Source organism: Geotrypetes seraphini, chromosome 11 (assembly GCF_902459505.1).
Source record: "Geotrypetes seraphini chromosome 11, aGeoSer1.1, whole genome shotgun sequence".
Classification (NCBI taxonomy): domain Eukaryota; kingdom Metazoa; phylum Chordata; class Amphibia; order Gymnophiona; family Dermophiidae; genus Geotrypetes; species Geotrypetes seraphini.
In genome coordinates, this window is record NC_047094.1 from 132,380,371 (window position 1) to 132,402,095 (window position 21,725).

Genomic DNA, 21,725 nt, shown 5'->3' on the forward strand with positions numbered 1-21,725 from the left:
CTTCACTGGCTCCCAGCGATTTCCAGAATCCATTTCAAATGCTCCTGCCTGGCTTTTAAGAACATTCACAGCATCCTTCCTCCCTTAATCCCACTATCTTATAACTCCTCAAATCCTGACTCTACGAGACCTGCCCAAAGGTATAAACTATCCTTCCCCTCTCTACACGGTATTCGCTATGCAGGCAAACTGGGAAAATCCCTTCTCTTCAGAATCACAGGTCTTTGGAATGACCTTACTACCCCGCTGCGGAACATGGGCTCCCCCCAATTATTCCGCAAGCAACTGAAAACCTGGCTTTTCACTAAAATGTAATTCTATCCCCCCTTACTCTTCTCTTCTATATATAAGTTCATGTAAACCTTTTTTTTCCTTCTCTTCCTATATTTTAAGTTCTTGTAAACCGTGCCGAGCTCCACAACATCCGTGGAGATGATGCAATATATAAACTTAAAGTTTAGTTTAGTTTAGGTAGGATACACGTGGGTAAAAGCTTGGAAATCTGATTTTGCTTTTCTCCCTGCAAGACCATTATGGAGAATCTTCCCCTCTAGATCCTGCCATGAGATATGGCTGAAATGGAGAATAATCCTATAAAGATGGTTCATACAAATAGTAAAAATTATTTTGTAGACCACCCAATGGCCAAAATCAGATTCAGTACCCAATCGCAAAAATGCTAAGGATCTCTCCTCATATTGTCATTTGTCCCATTTTTTTGTGGGAGTGTGTGGGGCTGTGGTTAGAGCTACAGCCTCGGCCCCTTAGGTTGTGGGTTCGAATCCCACACTGCTCCTTGTGACCCTGGGCAAGTCACTTAATCCTCATTGCCCTAGGTACGTTAGATAGAGTAGGAGCCCACCGGGACAGATAGGGAAAATGCTTGAGAACCTGAATTATTTGTAATCCATATAGAATTGTAGGATATGCGGAATATAAATTATTAAAAAATATATATATATAATCTTCAACTTTTATAAATTCTTTCAAAGTTCAAAATTCTTTCCAAATTCAGAGTTCAAAATTCTCTCAGTCTACCACATGTCTTAACTGTACTTCACCAATATACACAAAGCATCTGCATTCATCTACTAAAAAAAATGGTTTGCTTCTACTGCCTGATGTGACGTGTACCTTTAACATGCCAGGATAAAAGGCCCTCATTCAGTGAGCATTGGGGTCACCATATTTAGTGAAGTATACCGTATTTTCACGCATATAACGCGTGCGTTATACGTGGTTTTTACAAACCGCGCATAACCTTGCGCGTTATATGCGTGAGCGCGTTGTACAAAATTTTTTTTACATAGTTTCCCCCCCCCGACGCCCGATTCATCACCCGGAAGGAGCGCTCGCACTCCCATCCCGAAGGACTGCTCGCACCCCCACCCGAAGGACCGCTCGCACCCCCACAGCCTCCCCCCTCCCCCATGGAGAAGCTGTCTACCTTGTTTCCGGATGCCAGCCCAGCTGCTTCCTCTGCCGGTGGTCCTGCCCCTTCTCAGAGCCCTGTGCTGCGCTGCTTCCTCTTCAGGCGGTCCCGCCCTTTCTCTGACGTCAGAGAAAGGGCGGGACCGCCGGAAGAGGAAGCAGCGTAGCAGGGCTCAGAGAAGGGGCGGGACCGCCGGCAGAGGAAACAGATGGGCTCGCTGGCATCTGGAAACAAGGTAGACAGCTTCTCCATGGGGGAGGGGGGAGACTGGGGGTGTGCGAGCGGTCCTTCGGGGTGGGAGTGCGAGTGCTCCTTCAGGGTGGGGGTGCGAGCGGTCCTTCAGGGTGGGGGTGCGGGTGCGCGCAAGCGTCCTTCGGGGTGGGGTGCGACCGGTCTTTCGGGGGGGGTGAATCGGACGTCGGGGGGGGCATCAGGCTTTCAGGGTAGGGACAGGACTTCAAGGGGGAAAGGAGAGTTGGGGCGGGCGAAAAGAGAGTCGGGGTCTCCAGAGGAGAGTCGGGGCGGGCGAAAGGAGAGTCGGGCAGCATGCGCGATATACGGGTGTGCGCGGTATATAAAAATTTCTGTACATAAATTTGTGTTTTCCGTGCGCTATACCCGTGTGCGCGTTTTACACGGGTGCGCGTTATCTACGTGAAAATACGGTAAATCCGAACCCATGGCCATGCCCCCAGGATCGCCCCGTTACGCCCCAGATGGCATCCGCGCATGTGCGGACACCACGCAATGACATCACATGCAAGCGCTCGTGATGTCACCGTGCTGCGTCCGTACATGCGTGGATGCTCCTTCCGGACGCCATTTTGTTGGGAAGCCTTTCACAACCCGGACCAAATGCTGGGTTTTGAAAAGCCGTCTGGACCCCCAGACATGTCCTCAAAAGGAGGACCTGACCATGGAAATATGGACGTTTGGTAACCCTGGTGAGCATATTATTAAAAAGAACATACCGTATTTACAAGTGTAAATATCAACATGACCATGGAATGAAGACGACAGAGAGAGCTGCTGATAGAGATTCTTTGACTTCCATGTTCATATCCATGAATATAAATCTCCCTGGTCTTTTGTGCTTCTTCAGACCTCCACCTCACCCTTTTTACACATTCTTTCCCCCGTTAAGGAACTAATAGCAACGAGGAGCTGTTCTCGGTCTCCAAATCCCCAAGGGCTCCCACTGACCTGAATCAAACTGCTGGATTCGACGCCGCTTGAGATCTGGTTGTACTCTTCTTCCCAGGTCTGAAACTTTGGTGGTAGCAGGAGTTCCACTGAATCCATGTGGTCGAGGCTCCTGGAAGGCAGAGAGGGTACCCAAAGTGAGGAGACACAGGCAACCAAGGTGTTTGGATAGGCTGTTCTAGGTGCTACAACAGTTTTACCCAGATACCAAAAACAAACACTGAGGGGCATTTTCGATTGGACGGCTGTCTGATCTTGGACCTTTCCCGCAAGATGTTCAAAAGTCAGAGGCGGAGAAATGGCCATTTTTGAGACCGTTAAAACGGCTAGAAATCCAAAATTGTTTTAAAAATGAAAACCACCTACTTAGACGTCTTGACTGTCCAACCTTAGGACGTTTAACTTTGCCACTTTCGACCACAAAAAGTCCAAGTTCAAAATGTCCAAATCCAGACCATTTGGACTTGGGAGGGGTCAGCATTGTAATGGACTGGCTACACAGACATGCCAATAGAGGGCACTGCTGTGAACTTTACATAAAAGGTGCCAGAAGTACTGTACATCTCACTTTAACCCCATTCTAATGTATGGTGAACCCTCAAAAGCTCAACCCAAACCTACTATACCCACCTATCTACTACCCCAATAGCCCTTATGCCTGCAGGTAGCACCTATATGGCAGTATAGTAGGATTTTGGTGGGTTTTGGTGGGCTTACACTTTCCACCATAAATGTACTGGTTAGAGTGGTTTATGGGCTTGGGTCCTCCTCTCTATTGTTCACTAGTCCACTGACCAGGCTACTTAAGACACCTGTTTGATGCTCTACTTGGATTTCCCATTCATTCAGATTTTTTTGGGGTGGGAAGAGGTTAATGACCATTTAATCCCTTAGATCTAGCTCAAAATGGCTAAGTTCCATCCAGGACGTCTTGGGAAAGGTTCAGTTATTACCACAAGACATCCAAGTCTACGTATGCCCAAAGGCAGCCCAGAATACCACTCCAACACCCCCGCCTTTAGTTGTAGATACACAGTAGCTAGGAAGCTTCACAAGACGTCCAGAAAAACACTTTCAAAAATCAGCACTTGGAAATCCTGGCGATTACGAAAATGCCACTAATTATCACCTGCAAAGAGGAGAAAAGCATCTAGGACCTGGAACTGAAATAGCAAAGCTGGAAAAAAAAAAATCAGTTAAATAATTATAAAAACATTCATTAAAACTTTTTATAGATAGGACATTGTCATTCCAAGCTGGCAAAATGAATACATAGTTAAGTGGAATAATCTTAAAGTCCTCTTCCTATCAATCTTTTAGAAATTGTTAAAGACCTTGTCTTTTTGATAAATGTGTCACTTCATATCCTTTCTTCTGTTTTTCATAACTACTTTTGTATTCTTGGCAGTTGTCTTTCATTGTGAACCGCTTAGAACTTGTTATGGTAGTGCGGTATAGAAAAATAAAGCTCTTATTAGGATTTATGGTTTCTGAAAATTCTCTCTCTCCTTAGCTGCCCTCATGATTCTGACGCTAAAGAAATTTGGGCACCACTGCACGGACCGTCCTCAGACCCCTGGGGCACATATCATATGAGTAAATACAAACCCGACTAGAGCCTGAGCAATTAAAAAACAGTGCAGGCAGGAGAGGGGGAAGCAGGAGTTAATATACAGTGTACGTACCTAATTCCAGAGAGTGTGAAAAAAGGAGAGATGTGTAGTACATTAGGAAACAAGGATGACCCATAAACTAAGGACTCATTGAAATTTATGCTTTGGATAGTGGTAAGGCTGACATGTGTACACTTTTGTCCTTATGGGTCTGTGCTGCTGATTGACTGAGGAAGCAGCGGCTCTGGTGCCAGAATCTACTTCCTGAAAGTGCAGACAGCAGACTTTCTGCCTCAGTGATGTCAGAGAACGCTATTGTGACATGCATAGGTTTTCTCTCTGCTGTTGATGGTACAGATTAAACACCATATGGTGGCATTGGAAAAGGTTCAAAGAAGAGCGACCAAGACGGTAAAGGGGATGGAGCTCCTCTCGTATGAGGAAAGACTAAAACGGTTAGGGCTCCTCGGCTTGGAAAAGAGACGGCTGAGGGGAGATAGGATGGAAGCCTACAAAATCCTGAGTGGAGTAGAACGGGTACAAGTGGATCGATTTTTCACTCCGTCAAAAATGACAAAGACTAGGGGACACTCGATGAAGTTACAGGGAAATACTTTTAAAACCAGTCGGAGGAAATATTTTTTTCACTCAGAGAATAGTTAAGCCAGAGGATGTGGTAAGAGTGGATAGTGTAGCAGGTTTTAAGAAAGGTTTGGACAAGTTCCTGGAGGAAAAGTCCATAGTCTGTTATTGAGAAAGACATGGGGGAAGCCACTGCTTGCCCTGGATCGGTAGCATGGGTTTTGGCCAGGTGCTAGGGACCTGGATTGGCCACCGTGGGAATGGGCTACTGGGCTTGATGGACCATTGGTCTGACCCAGTGAGGCTATTCTTATGTTCTTACCGTAAGTCACTACAATGGTGTCTTCTGATGCTCACATTACCCCCTTTCCATCTTTCTTTACTTTTATAAATTGTAGTTCCTCCCTTTTTTTTTATTGTCGTGTTTTCATTTGACTTCTTTTTTTTTCTATTTGAACCCACAACCTCAGGGTGCTGTGGCCAGGGTTACCAGATGTTCTGTCTGGAAAATCCGCACCCCTAGACCCCAGACCCGCCCAGTCCCACCCATCCCTGCCCCATCACGCCCTCGATCCCACCCCAAGCCCCGCCTCCTGCTGCCTGTTCTCCTTGGACAGCACATCCGCGCATGCACAGATGCCCTCCTGCATGAAGGAAAGCTTTTCAAAACTCGGGCAAAGTGCCAGGTTTTGAAAAGCCGTCCGGGGATATCCAGACATCTTGGTGACCCTTGCTGAGGCTGTAGCTTTAACCACTAGGCTACTCCTTCCTCCTATTACTTGTTAATTGCTAATTACAGGTGCAGATTGTTAAACAAAGAAGTTGTGCATGCAAATCGGCACTGCATACAGATTTGCGCGCGCAACCGTGGTCACACCATATAGATATCAGGTCCTAAGTGTGAAAATGTGTGCAGAAGATTATAGAACGAGGGGCAGCGTGACGATTTTTAAGAAGCTGGTGGCAAATTAGAGACATAAAACACCGACATTGCCGCAGTCAGCAGAGCTGTCCTTGTTAGCTCTCCAGGAGCCATGCCTTCAACTCAGCAGCAAAACCCACAGCCAAATGTCAAAAATATGGATGCATCTGAAAAGGCTACAAACCTAGAGGAATGCATAGGTGTGATAAACTAGACTGTCCACAAGATGGCACTGCATAGTAAATGATGGCAGACGAAACCTGTATGGCCCGTCCAATCTGGCCAGAGTCCTACTTGCCTGCCTCTATGTGCAGGTTATAACCCTTCATGCTCTGATTAATGTATGAAGGTCATTTACATTTTGCTTTGATCCTATCCTCTTCTACACATTTTTGAATAGTTTTTGTCCCCCCATCTCCATCAGGAGGCTACTTTAGGCAATTCACCACACTCATCTTAACAAGTATTTCTCAGTGTTACTCCTAAATCTATCATCCAGCAATCTCAATTTGTGTCCTCAAGTTCTACCGTTTCCCCATCTCTAGGAATTATGACAGTCGGTGGCGTAGTAAGGGGGGAGGGGGGCAGACCACCCTGGGCGTTGTCTTGGTAGGGCGCTGTCACCTCGCTGCCACCCCCCAATGCCATGCTCGTGCCCTCCCTTCCTCAGCCTCCCGGTACCTCTTTAAAATCTTTGCAACTACTCTTGCCTGCTTCTCGTGCTGGCCTGGCTCCCTCTGAAATCGCTTCCGGGTTGCGGTACCAGGAAGTGATATCAGAGGGAAAGCTTGTGAGAGCAGCAGGCCAGAGAAGCTGCTTGCAGTGGTGAAGATTTGAAGAGGAATGGGGATGGGAAGAGAGGGAGTGAGTGTGGCATGGGGTGCAGGAGAGTGGGGGACAGAGAGGGTGAGGGGGCTTGGTGCGAGAGGAGTGCATGGGAAGTTGATGCAAAAGGAGCGGGGGGCGAGGGCGGAAAGTAGAGCACCAGGGGGTTGCGTGAAAGGAGCGAAAGGGGGGGGGCACTTCCTACCCTCGCTACGCACTGATGATGGTGTTCCTAGCTCTGTCTCAACCAAATCCTCCGAACACACCCAGCTGGTCAAGTTTTCAGGATACCATAATGCACTGGTTCCCAACCCTGTTCTGGGGGACCACCAGCCAGTCGAGTTTTCAAGATATCCCTAATGAATATGCATGAGAGAGATTCGCATCCCTGTCACTTCCATTATATGCAAATCTCTCTCATGCATATTCATTAGGGATATCTTGAAAACCCGAATGGCTGGTGGTCCCCCAAGACAGGGTTGGGAACCACTGCCATAATGAACGTGTATGTGAGAGATCTCTGTACACTTTCTCCATTCTATGAAAATTTATCCCATGTCTATTTATTTAGCATATCCTGAAAATCAAACTCTCTGTGGGCAGAGCTGCCAAATTACCCAGTTCCAGTGGGGGAGACTTTTTTGCCAGTGTGGGTTTTGCATTTATACCCTAAAGCAGTGTGGGATTTGTAGTCCCTGATTCAACCCACTCAAATCAGTGTTTCAGGACCCATAATGCAACTGATAGGGTTCTCTTTATGGCGCCTGTGTTCTCTACAGAGCTGGACTGCTGGAGTGGGATGATTATGTAGGGTGGCCACAGATCCAAGTGAATGCTATGCTCCTTACAAACTCCACAAACTTTGGGCTAGATTCACTAAGCCCACCTATCGTGTGTACTGACCCGATTCACTAACCTCTGTGCCGATCATCTTCCGATCCGATCCGCACATGCAAATGACGGGGAACAGCATGCAAAGTAGGAAGGACATGATTCACAAAACAATTTTCGGAACACCTACTGGGCTGCCCAATCAAAAGACAAGCGACTGCTGAGGACCAGTCGCTTGTGAAAAAACCCTGTTCTCTGTCCCCATTCTCCTGCTCTCTGCCCCAATTTCGTGATTTTAACCCATGGTGCAGCCGCGCTTTCAACCACGGGCTCGCAAAAGTTTCCAGCTCTTCCTTCGCGGTGAGCATGCGCAGACCATCTACAGGCAAAGAAGATGGTCTGCGCATGCTCAAGGATCGCTCTCCAGCGATCGGTGGGGTAGGTGCCTCCGATCGCCCTCATTTGCATCGCCCCCATTTGTGAATCAGTTGGCCTGCCTGGGATCAGCCACGGATCGGACAGGATCAGGCAGGTTAGTGAATCTAGGCCTTTAGCAACCATGCTTCTCTTCATACTGTAACTCACAGAGTTCTTCTCACCTTGTTATTTACACAGAAAGGACCGAGAGAGGAGTCTACAATGAGATGTGACGCCCCATTTGTATGTCGAATGTAGAGATCAGGTGAGCCACAAAGCTAGTTAAAGGTATCGAGAATTTGAGCTACAAAGAACGCCTCGGAAAACTGGGATTGTTCACCCTCGAGAAGAGAAGACTGCGAGGAGACATGATAGAGACTTTTAAAATACTAAAAGGATTTGACAAAATAGAGCAAGAAACATCGTTATTCACATTGTCAAATGTGACTCGGACAAGAGGTCATGGACTGAAACTGAGGGGCACTAGGCCCAGGACAAATATTAGGAAATTCTGTTTCGCACAACGAGTGGTGGACGCTTGGAACGCTCTCCCTGAGGAGGTCGTGATGGAGACCAGCATTCTGGGATTCAAGAGCAAGTTGGATGCACACCTTCTTGCAAATCACATTGGGGGATACGAGTAAACAAGGTTTCTCAGCAGGGAACACCTGGCTTGGCCTCCGCGGGTGCGGGTCGCCGGACTGGATGGACCTAAAGTCTGATCCGGCGAAGCCATTTCTTATGTTCTTATGTAAGAAATCCAGGATGTGCTCAATTTCATGGTTTTCTATCACATTACAAACCATGAAATTTTGCTGCTTTGTCACCTTCATATCACCTAAGTCTCTCTGTCTCTCACCCACCCAGCCTTCTCTGTTTCTCACCTTGGCCACCCCTCCCTCCACCTCCACTGTCATTGGAATGCTTTTATGTTTCACTTATATACTGGTATTTGCTGATTTCTGATCTGGAAAAGAAGGATTACCTTCAAAAGCTAATCAATGCACTAAGTTAATCCAATAAAAAGGTATCACCTTTATTCCTTTTGTTTCTATATATTACCTTAAAAAGGGTTAGATTCACTAGCCCTCCGATCCGTGTGCGATCCGTTTCCGTTTGCATGCAGGCCGACAAATTCACTTAACACCTGCATGCAAATGGAGACGATCGTTAGCACGCCCCCAGCCAACTGCACAGATCGCTAAAGCCCTGACAGTAGTGACAGGAGAAACAGCCTCCTGTCCCTGCTGTCAGGGCTTCTACCATGTTTTTAAACATTTTTTTTAATTGGGCAGATATTGTGGTCTTCGCATGCTCAAGGATCGCTCTTCAGTAATCCGTGCGGTCGGTGGGGGGCGTTCCTCCGATCGCCCCCATTTGCATGCTGGCCCTTCGTGAATTTGTCGGCCTGCCGCGGATCGGGCAGGTTCGTGAACCTAACCCTTAGTGCCTAATTGACCTTTGGGTAATTTCCCTGTGAAAATGAGATTGAAGACTTGCAGACCTTCACCCCACTTGCCTTATGTATGTTGTCTGACAGCCCTACACATATGATACATAGCAGTAATAGTTCATTACCAATAGAATTAGTTATGGCTGCGACAAATACTTAAGTCAAAAGAAAAAAGGACAGGTTTTTAGAAAGAGAGATGCTATCGGTGGCTTTGAGGCCTGAGTTCCTTACACAAGAAAGGTCTTATGGTGGGCATCAGCAGTTGGGAAATGACCAATGTACTCGGTGTTGGGCAGAAACATTTTTTTTTTCCCTTGCCATACAATAACGAGATGTATTGACCGTTGCCTGGATCATCATGAAAGTCCATGGACAGTTTGACTGTGAGTTCATTGCTAGTAAGCCCCTCTGTACAAGCCCTCTTTTACAAAGGCGTGCTATGCGTTTTACTGCGGATTTATCGTGCGCTAAATCAACGCCTGCACTAACACATCCATAGGATAACATGCACCTCAAAAGCTTAGCGCACCTTTGTAAAAGAGGGGGATAATTTCTCTTCAAAATTACGTTCCGACCCGTACGTTGCGTTCACAGTCGGCAATGAAACTGTCGCTCGAAGGTGTCCGGGATGTGCATGGGCTCGCCTACTTGTGGACGCTGCATGGCAGCTGCTGAAGATTTAAAACTAAAGCGCCAGGAGGAGGTGCCTCGGCAGCTGTTTGGAGGTCATGAGCCAGGGCAGAGCTCCAGGCCCCTCCCCCCCGAACAAATCAGCGTTCCGCTGCCTATGGCTACAGCTGCAAGTGACATGCGCCCTTATTGCGCTACAATACGGCACACCTGTGGCATAGCTTTTCTCGGCAAATGTGCACATTTATGCCTCTTTCCGTGGACTATTCTTCGTATAGGCCGATCGCTATTACCAGCGACTCATCTCATGGAAATTAGGCAACCCTCTGCGAGCCTCATTTGCATGCAAGGTTCTTTGAGAATCGCTCATCTCTTCTGAATCGTTAGATTTACGGCCACTACAGCGACCCATCAGATTTTACCGGTGATATTAGAGAATCTGGCTTTAAGTGAGGCAAGGCAGAACCGAAGCTGTATTTCTGGACCTTCACATATTTCTGATGCCGACCCACAGCAGTCCACAGAAACCCTGATGTAGCAGGCAACAAAGACAGAGCTCCCATAATGGCTGGCTGCCTTCTAATGACTGAAGTGAACATTTATTTACAAGGCTGAATGAAGATTTGTATTTCTGGTGTATTGGTACCTGTCCTCTAGTACCACCGCCCGCTCTCTGTCAAGAGCCGCATCTGCCCCCTACCTGCATTTTTAACATTATAAGGATGGCACCAAGAACCCCTGTGAAGTCATTAAATATCTGTAGATTATTACCATGGCTACATTGTGCTGTTAATTGGCCCCTGGCATGATTAGAATTAAGCAATAAGATATAAGGAGTTTATAGAGTCTCAGTTCACAGCTCGGATGAGGCTATAAGTAAAGACTTGAAGTCTTTAACCAGTTGAGCAATTCAATATTCACAGAAGAGTCCAGGTCCGTGCTGTGCTATTGATACTGTGGACTGATTAAAATGGAAAGAAACAGCTTAACAGTATCCCATTAATGCTCAGTGCCCCGAGGCTAGGCAAGGAGAAGGAAACGGGAGACAGAATCCTCCTGGATACATAGCCATGGCTCAAGGATAACTGAATTTTGACCATGATTGCTTCAGGAAAGATAAAGGGAAGGGAAGGGGATGAGGATGGGATTTGATACACTGCCTTTCTGTGGTTATAATCAAAGAGGTTTACATATTATATACTTATCTTGTACTTTGAGCTGTGGAAGATTAAATGATTTGCTCAGAGTCACCAGGAGCTGCAATGGGCATCAAACCCATTTCCACAGGTTACATAAGACTAGCCTTACTGGTCAGACCAATGGTCCATCTAGCCCAGTATCTCATCTTCACAGAGGTCAATCCAAGTCACAAATACCTGGCAAAAACCCAAATAGTAACAGTATTCCATGTGGAATCCCAAAGAGTAGCAAGATTCCATGTGGAATCCCCAAAAAGCAACAGCATTCCATGTAGAATCCCAAAGAGTAGCAAGATTCTATGCCGAATCCCCAAGGAGTACCAAGATTCCATGCGGAATCCCCAAAGAGTAGCAAGATTCCATGCGGAATCCCCAAGGAGTAGCAAGATTCCATGCAGAATCCCCAAGGAGTACCAAGATTCCATGCGGAATCCCAAAGAGATAAAGGGAAGGGAAGGGGATGAGGATGGGATTTGATACACTGCCTTTCTGTGGTTATAATCAAAGAGTGGTTATAACCCCAAAGAGTAGCAAGATTCCATGCAGAATCCCCAAGGAGTAGCAAGATTCCATGTGGAATCCCCAAAGAGTAGCAAGATTCCATGCGGAATTCCCAAAGAGTAGCAAGATTCCATGCCGAATCCCCAAAGAGTACCAAGATTCCATGCGGAATCCCCAAAGAGTAGCAAGATTCCATGCGGAATCCCCAAAGAGTAGCAAGATTCCATGCGGAATCCCCAAAGAGTATCAACATTCCATGCTACCGATCCAGGGCAAGCAGTGGCTTCCCCCCTTGTCTGGACTTTTGTTCTAAGAACTTGCTCAAAACTTTTTTAAAACTAGGTTCTCAGGTCCACCCCATGAGCCAGCACTCATCCTCTCTGTCTCCCCGCCTCCCCCCCTACCACATGCACGCACAACCTTTTCCTTTCTGCCGTACCTCATTAACATTCCTGGCACGAGCAGCAACCCCAACCTGCTGCTCACACCAGCGTCGGCTCTTTCTCTGATGTCACTTCCTGGACCTGTGCTTAGCATGTGATGTCAGAGGAAGAGCTGGCGCAGATTGGGGTTGCAGCTCACGCTGGGAACGTTAAAGAGGGATGGGGAGGGGACAATTTTTCACCCCCAGGATAATAGAGTTTCAAGATAATGGATCTTTAGATAAAATGTGGGATATGGCTCAGCAGAGGATGTCTGCTTTTTACTGCACACCAGCCCGGGTCCATTCTAGGGATGAAATAGTAGAATTATTTGAAACAGGTGTTAGAATAAAAAAAAACCCAAAATATTTAAAGACATTGTTCGACAAGATGAGTGGCCAAAAGGTGGCGCTGCATCTCAGGTATTTGGAAACAGGTGGTTTCGATCTGTGGATATGAAATTTGTGGTAGAAGCCTCCAGATGACAACTTTATAGCTTGTTTCTAAACTGTTTGCGAAAGGTGTGAAAATTAATAAGGGGGAAAATCATTCCATAGAACAGAAGAGACTTGGAAACATGGAGTTCTCTACATTCCCCGAGTTTGGCAGGAAGGTAACAAAAAACAGGTGCGGGGTTTGAGCCAAAAAGACATATGAAGGGAGACTTGAAGACCCTATAAGAAAGGATGTTTGAACACGTGACAGTGTAGTAATAGACAAATAAATCTTTTTCAGAGACAAGGAAGTGGTACGAGAGGACATGAATTAAGATTGTAGGGTTATAGCCCTCCCCATTGACGACAGAAAACCAGTGATGGAATTCAAAAACGGGAATTCAAAAATGGCTTTCATGCTTTAAACATGGCATAGAAAGCAGACTGGTTGGACCATATAGGTCTTTGTCCGCCAACATTTACGAGAGGGCCATGAGCCAGGTGTCTATTTTACAGGGTAGGAGGGCTGTGGAAAAGGTATTAATGAAATGTGTGTTACCGGTCATGGTTGGCTGTTTATGTGAAGTCCTTTTGTACTGATCAGAGTAACCTCTTCAAATGTTAGAAGACATCTCTTTTCAGTATAAGAGGGTCTAACACAAGATAATCACAAAGGGGTGATTCATACAAAATTGCCCTCTAAATTGCAAAGTAAGTTGGGATTCCCTATGAATAAAAAGCAAGACATAATTCAAAACTTAGAATGCAGTGGCATAAAATTGGGTTCCTTTTCATAAGTGGAACCATCTCATAAGATTTGACCCTCATGTCTAGTCCCTGAGTGAGATAATGTATTGGCCATGAAACCCAGAAGGTCTGCCTCCTGGGTTTGAAAAATCCTGCTCCATACCATGTCTTATTAGGATTTCAGTTCCTCCCAAGGTGAAGCTAGCTCATATGAGTTACCTGTCTATGGAGCTCTGTTCGCCCAAGGACTGCTGGGTGGCCTTGAGGTAACTCTGTCTGCGAGCCGCTGTCTTGGGGGATGGCTTGGGGCTGCCCTCAGAGTCCTCACTCTCGTCATCTCCCATGGCTTTGATGTAGCTCCCGCTGCGCATGCGTCGACAGGGGATTTCGTTATCCTTGATGAGGGTGTTGTTCCAGTCTCCTGCCGGCACCTGTAGGAAGCACGAGACCTTCAGTCTTCCCAGAGAAGGGATGCAAACACTTTCAGAAGCAGACAAAGAAGTTTTTTTTTTTTTTAAAGTACATGCAGATGATTTCTTTAATAAGTCGGGAAGAATATTGGCAAATTATCTCAAAGCGAAAAAAAAGAAATCAAAAATAATTGCTATAAAAGATGAAAAAGGTGACACATTAACACAAATTGAACCTATCTTAAAACAATTTCTAAAATTTTATAAATCTCTTTATACTTCCGAGACTTATTTAAATAAAGAAAAAGATGGTTTAGAATTTCTGAAAATGTTAGAGGGTCCAAAAGTTCCTGAACATATAAAACAAAGTATGGAAGAACCAATATCATTAAAAGAATTAGAAACAGCTTTGAAATCCCTTAGAGTTGGATCCGCTCCAGGTGGTGATGGATATACAGTGGAATTTTATAAAACATTTCAAAATTTATTATTACCCTATTTATTAAATTTCAAAAAATATGGAGACCATTAACTGAATATTGTAAAGAATGATTAATTTTCCCATGTATAGAATTTGATTAGAAGAAAAAGAGATCATATCTCTAAATATTATATAATATATTAATACTAGATTTATAATATGAAATATGGATAAAATAACATTTAAAAATTTTATTCATGTATTACTGAATAGAAGGGAGGGGGGAGGGGATGGGATATTATTATATTAACTAAGAATTATATAAATTTAGTTTTCTGAAATATTAGTATGAATTTATATTGTTAATGTAACATATGAAAATGAATAAAGATTTCTCATTCAATATTGACAGGGAGGGAGAGAGGGAGGGGAGATTATTATATTCAATAATAATTATATTAATTTAGATTTCTTACATAATATTATAACTTTATAAAATATTGATTTTCTAAAGAAATTTTAAATTTGATATTAATCTGTAAGTTAATCAAGTGTGATTATTCAAGTTTATAATGAATTTATTTGAAACACTTGTTGTAACATAAGAAAATGAATAAAGATTTATAAAATTAAAAAAAAAAAAAAAAAAATTTATATAGATATTTATGTGGAAATGGAAACACTTTCTTTTTCCCTTATCGGCTTGCACTTCTCTTTCAAAAGTGTCCTAAGTCTGTTTTCTTACTTATATCCATGGCAACATACTGGAGCCACGAGTAGTGGATTCTGGCTGGTGGAAAGTATGGCAAACAGAAGGACACTTCGCCCTGGCATTCAGACAAGGCAAGGGAGGTGAATTTTCAACCAATGATCAATCTTTATTACAAACAATGGTCCCAACAAGGATCCCAGTTTTGGTGTATGGATGACACCTTCTTCAGGGGACTCTATACGAAACATATAGCATAAAAAACATTGTATAAATATAAAATAAACAAAGCATGTAAAACATAAAATGATATAGTACAAAACACTTAAAAAATACCAAGAAAGCATAAAGATAGAAGATAAAATATGCATATACACAAGTCAAAAGCCATCATATATATTATATATTAAGAACCAATGGAGTATAAGTAAAAAAACTTAAACCCATAGAGTATGTAAAACAACCATTGAAAGCAGATAGACCAATCGTTGAAAACAAAATCAAAAAACAAAAAGCTTCACTCCATTGATAGTACAACCACCAACACAGCGAGGTGTACAAACTGGTGAAAAACTAATTATTCAAAAAAAAAAAGAAAAAGAAGATAGGTATCATTTAGTGAAGAATTTAGCAGCATATGCTTGCAGTTAAAGTTGATTTATTAAAAACGTTTCTAGGTCGTCTTAAACCTACAAAATATTACATACATACATTTAAAACGAATTAAAAGACAAACATCAATGATTAGATCTTCAGAAAGTCTACAATCAGAAGAAAATGTACCTCTGTCAACACATTTCCGTATCTGCCCTGCACAACAAAAGGTCACTGCGCTGGTTTCTACCTATTTTGGATTGAACAGATTTTCAAAGAGCAGCTACCCAGGCTGTATCTCTTTGAAAACTAAGGCCCGCTAATCGACTTAGCATGTTAGTCTATGGATGCGTTAGCGTTTAGCGTGTGCTAATCGGTTAATGCACCTTAGTACAAGAGGGGGGCAAGTAGCGTATACTTGATTGGCTGAAAATGCCTATGCAATTTCTGCTTGTGGCTGGGGGGGGGGGAGGGGGGTTTGAAAAAAACAAGTTTGCTTAAAGACAGCTGAGAGGCTTCCCGGCGTCTGTTCTTCAGTACAACTGTACCATTCCCTTTGCTACAAGAAAAATGTCTTCGCCAAACAAAAACGCATCCACCAATGACCCCGAGCATCCCACAGCACTAGCGGCAGTGCTGCTCCGAAGCTGCCATTAGTTATAGTGGAGTTTCACTTTCACTTTGTGCGAACAGCGGACAGCAAACAACGTTACAAGGGACGCGTGTTTCGCGCTGTTGAGTACATCGGCTAATCAACGGCGCTCTCAAAGTAGAACGTTGCTCGGTTTCACCCAGCTATTCATCGTTTCTTCAACAAAATTGACTCCAACAGAATAAAGCTACATACGTTTTTCCCGAGAAACTTCTCGATATTTCTACAGCCAACATTCAGACTCCTGAGGCAGGCCCTCTAGGCCCAAACACGAAGTTGTTGAGTCTTGATTATACAATAAAAAGACAGAGCACCAGAGCTCACCTTCGCTGTTGTGTTTTGCTTTCCGATTCTGGAAAGGCGCTATCTCTTGTTTCTTTATGGTGTTACTTCACCATTGATTCTCGTGTGAATCAATTGCTGATTTATATATGGATTTTAAAAACGCATATTTTCTTCCTAGCTAATTTGGACACTATAATTTTGGTTGGACACGTTTTACCCACTGGGATGGGGTGTTACTTTTTTATACTGGATAACTGAACTACGACCTGAAAAGTATCCGAAAATTACTTGACAACTTGGTGAACTCCTACCTTACCATCTAAGCTCATCATTTCAAGATAAGCAATCAAATTTCTTATCAATTAAATAAAAACTATCAGGCTGCCCAATGGTATAAATTATTAACTGGACTTATTAAAAAGAAACCAAACACTGGTCTGAGAGACATTTGGGGCATAGAGATTAAACATCAAATTTCTGTATCTAAATGGACACAAATTTGGACTTGGAGGTTGAGATGTACAATGTCGGCATCTATGAGACAAACATGTTTTTTTCTGTTACATAGAGCGTTATGGACCCCTGTTCGGTTACAAAAATTGGATAGCTCTAAGTCTAATAGATGCTGGCATTGTCATCTCGAAGCAGGGACTTTAGAGCATTTATTGTTCTATTGTCCATTTATTATGACCTTTTGGAAATCAATTTGGGACCAAATTAATTGTTTATTAGACAATCCAGTGGCATTGTCATACGATACTGTGTTGTTTGGGATGGCAATGAGAGCAAAAAGTCAAATTTCTTCAAATAATAACAAATTATTACTTATAATGACCGGGGTTGCCATTCAACAAATTACGTACAATTGGAAAAACTGGAGTAGACTAAACTATAATTTTTGGTGGAATTCCCTATGTCATATATATAAAATGGAAAGATATATTGCAATATAGCGAGGGTGTTTTAGAACATTTCAAGATGTGTGGGAGCCATTAACAAAATATTGCAATGATTGAATGATTCTTTTCCCTTGATTTACAGGGGGAGGGGGGGATAATTTTATTATTTTATTAATGTATATTGTACATTGTATTTGATTATATAATGGGAAGGGTTGGGGAGGGTGGGGGTTAATAGCATTTTATGTGTACTCTTGATGACTATTAAGTGATATATTTATGATCTATTTGTTATATTATATTGATGCACTTATTGTACGTTTAAAAATGAATAAAAAACCAACAACTATAAGAAGTTTAAGCTTTAGGAGGCAGGGTGGGTGCTTTGAAGTGTAGTATGCTGCTTATGTTGCCGGTATTATGTGGTGTTCTTATACTGAGCACTTATATCACAGAGTGTGGCGCAGTGGTTAAAGCTACAGCCTCAGCACCCTGAGGTTGTAGGTTCAAACCCACGCTGCTCCTTGTGACCCTGGGCAAGTCACTTAATCCCCCCATTGCCCCAGGTACGATAGATAGATTGTGAGCCCACCAGGACAGGGAAAAATGCTTCAGTACCTGAGCAAAATTCATGTAAACCAGTCTGAGCTCCCCTGGGAGAACGGTAAAGAAAACGGAATAAATAAATAGGCTCTGACCAGAGCTGCTATTGTGACATCATAATGCCACATTCCACCAATAAGAGCCAACCTCATCAGTGATGTCACAATGGCTTGATTGTCCTGGACTTGGCTCACTTTGACTACATCCCGATTTCTACAGTGGTTAAAGCTACAGCCTCAGCACCCTGAGGTTGTAGGTTCAAATCCACGCTGCTCCTTGTGACCCCGGGCAAGTCACTTAATCCCCCCATTGACCCAGGTACATTGTGAGCCCACTGGGACAGACAGGGAAAAATGCTTCAGTACCTGAGCAAAACTCATGTAAATCAGTCTGAGCTCCCCTGGGAAAACGGTATAGAAAATTGAATGAATAAATAAATAAATAGACTGAAGGATTTCTTTATTGTTGAAGTTACTACACAGTACCATTTACCAAAGGGTCAGAATAGTAAGAGGGTGCTAGAGAGGCACATTTAGTATTACTTTGTCATCCTTATGCTTCTCATTTGGGCTTCCAGTTCGATCAGAACTGGTCTCTATTGCGATTGTGATGCCATAAGCCTTCATCTGTGTTCACTCCCTGCCACCTCCCGGATGGCCCTCTGCCAAGGACCCCAATAGCTCTTTGAAAAATCAGTATGGCTGTCCCAATTTCTGCTACTAAATGTTGACGGTTGCAACAGCCAAAGATTCCCTCCTCTGGGGGTGAAGAATGCAACTCAGCCCGGGCTGGAGGGAAGATTTTAAGTGGGGGGAAAAGATGTTCCCCCCTATCCCTTGGCACAACGGCGCGATCAGCTCGGTATCAGCCCTTGGCAGGCAGTATGAGGACCTGGAGAAGTTGTAGAACATTCTCAGCCCTCCTGGACTTGGGTCTCTGTCGAGGGACGGCGACAGATCATTGACAGATTATCCTAACAGGAGTCTTGTTCTCTTCCTTGATCTCTGTAGGGCTGACTGAGTTTGACCTTTCTTTAATGAAGGGGAACTGAGCCTTCCTCCTGTTTCACGTCTGGATGGAGATTGGATTCCGCCTTATTAGTTGCACGTCAGGGTCAGCCAGTCGCCTGACAGGGACAGCACTCCGTTGGCTCCATGTTCCCTGCTTTGTGGCACGGCTCAGAGGGGGAAAGGGTACGAGAAAACAACACCGAAGCAGAGCAATCACAACACTGCCAAATATCGGGCAGACAATTAAATAGTCATTTCTCTTTCTGCTCAACAAAATAAAAGTTTTTTCTTTGCAACTAAGAATTTAAAAAGTGCTCTTAGTTAATTTAATGACGTTGATTTCAGATCTGTCATTGAAATTCAGCTAGCATGTTCCTGATTTTTTAGACAGTTTGCCATATCGGCACAATATTGCGAGTATGAACTGTGTCCCACCAATCTTGTGTTAAGGAGTTTACTCTGAAAACAAACATGAAGACAATAAGGAGACATGTTACGGCATATACTGTATTTACGCCTCTCTTAACTCACACAAAAGTGATGACGGCATGTTCAGAAATGTTTGAGACACTTAGTTTTACGCTTGTACTGTACATCTGTACGGCCTGACCCCCCAAGTACATAACGGACCTTTTCGCATTTTCTAATAACAAACTCAAGAGAAACACACACCCAAAACTCATTTCCCCTCCAGTTAGAGGCTGCAAAATGAAAAAACACCACGAACACCTTCTCTCTCACCAAGCAGTCCGATGGGGCAAAGACCTAGACCAACTGCTTTCGCCCACGACATACGGGGAATTCAGGAAACGCCTAAAAACATACCTGTTCCAGAAATACCTAAACAATTGACCCACGCTCCCTCTCCCTCCCCCCTCCCTATTCCACCTGAACTTACAGCACTGTTATAAATATAATCTGTTATCTTCATCTTATCGTAACTTTACGTTGCTATTTATCCCCAACAGGTCCTGTCGGACATTACCTACTAAAATGTACATATTACATCTTCGCTCAGCAAATTGTATTTCTATACTATTGCCTCCTGAGGTCTCTGATCTCTGTATTTCCTCTGAATATCTACTTATTGTATTTCGCTGAATGTCCAGCACTCTTGATTGTAAACCGCCTAGAAGTCGCAAGATTGTGGCGGTATAGAAGAATAAAGTTATTATTATTATTATTATCTGTCTCTCTTTGCAAGAACCAACGATAGACTGAACTTTCCCTGATATCTGCTCTCCATCACCTTGATATCTTGACGAAATCTTTCCCCATGCTTATCGCTGACATCACCAAGATTGGGTGGGAAGAAGTCGAGGTGAGAATGCAAGAAGTGCATTTTAAGTGACATTCTGGCACCCATTAGCTGATATGCTGTCAGCATGTTCTCCACTAGCTCAGCATAATTCTCCGATCTGTGATTACCAAGAAAATTCTGAACAACCAGCACGAATGCTGCTAATCCGGAATAGCAGACAGTGCAGCACCCATGAGGTGCCCACGCTTTACCTTGGTCGCCAACTTTGCATCCAAAATAATGCCTGTATGCACTTTGAAGTCTGCTGGACAGATTCTTTCGCTGATCTTGTGCAGTAAATTGTCCGCAGACATAACAGAAACTATCAGGATGGTTAACACAACCTCGTCTGTTCATAATAATTATAATATCTTAGGCAAAAACAAACAGGATATGCAAATTCACAGCTAGAATAAGCAGCACAATCACTTTTTAGTATAAACTTTCAAATTACTGGTTTATGTGATCGATGAGCTGCCCTAAAATGTGATATTGTGTTACTGAAATAGTAAAATACCGACACTTCACAGTAGCGATATTGACGAAAATGATATGAACACAAACTGACGCATAACTTAAAAACAGGACGTGATAGACGAAAACTGTTTTCAGATTTAGAGTCAGCATGTGGCCCTTGTTAAGGTACAGGTGACAGAAGTAGCAAAATGCTTGTTGACCAGTAGAATTAATGACTAAAGAGCGTGTGTCCACACAAGTCATAGGCAACAGGCCATGCAAAGGTATAAGACTGTCCTCTTAGTTTTGATTCTGGAAACAGCTCTCACAGAGGAGAATTCAGTGCTGCTCTTGATCCATCTTTAGTTGGCGGGTGGCTGCTCCAGGTCACAGCATGCACGCTCCTCTGGCTCTGCTTTTATGAGTTGGATGTACTTTTTGGTGGAAGGCTGGAAGGATGACTAAAAAAGAGTGCTGAATTATGTTTTATTTTTCTAGTGTTATAGACCTTAGTCCACTGGGAGCTGGTCTTTACACAGGCACCTGAACAGTGGCGTACCTAGGGTAGGTGGCACCCGGGGGCCCATCATTTTTTGACACCCCCCCATCTATATGAAAAATATGATTTTTAGTAACAATCCACATATCGCACAACAAGAGTGTACCTAGGAAAAGGTAGCATTTTAAACACTGCAGTGAGCACTAGAACACCAACACATACATTATAAAACTAAACAAGCCAGATCCCGCACAGTCAATTGATCCTGCAGTCAATGCCAACTGAAAACTATGTCCTTTTCATACACACAGAACAGAGATACACTCTCACCCAATATGGAATAATCACAAATTAAAAATAGAAATATGTAGACAAAAGTTAAACTGAACCGCCAAGAAACCAGACCCTAGATATAATGGAACACCACAAAAACAGTAACACATGTCCTCTAATACAGTGCAACATATAAAGACAGTAGATGTAAATTTGAAAAAACTGATACATAACAATCACCACTTTACAAATTAACAAATAAAAATAAAACAAATAATGAGAAATAAAAAAAATACCATTTTATTGGACTAATCCCCGTAAGCTCAGTCCCCATCCCCACAATCCTCCTGATTCCATCCACACAAGCCTTGAATTGTTTATATTAAAGTATAAAAAGAAACAA

The 21,725-nt window shown here is 43.5% G+C and overlaps 1 protein-coding gene across 2 annotated transcripts in view; it reads right to left on the reverse strand.

Moving 5' to 3' along the window:
* The window catches only part of DLGAP4 (DLG associated protein 4), a 174,763-nt gene that overhangs the window by 133,330 nt on the left and 19,708 nt on the right, over window positions 1-21,725 (reverse strand). Inside the window, exons 3-6 of one of the 2 annotated variants that reach the window (XM_033963938.1) lie at window positions 18,763-18,774; window positions 16,579-16,586; window positions 13,431-13,632; window positions 2,636-2,747 (exon numbers count right to left, since the gene is read on the reverse strand). In XM_033963938.1, the coding sequence (XP_033819829.1) occupies window positions 2,636-2,747; window positions 13,431-13,632; window positions 16,579-16,586; window positions 18,763-18,774 (334 nt within the window). Of the gene's footprint in view, window positions 1-2,635; window positions 2,748-13,430; window positions 13,643-16,578; window positions 16,587-18,762; window positions 18,775-21,725 lie in introns of both variants that reach the window. The other variant, XM_033963937.1, reaches the window with a different exon arrangement.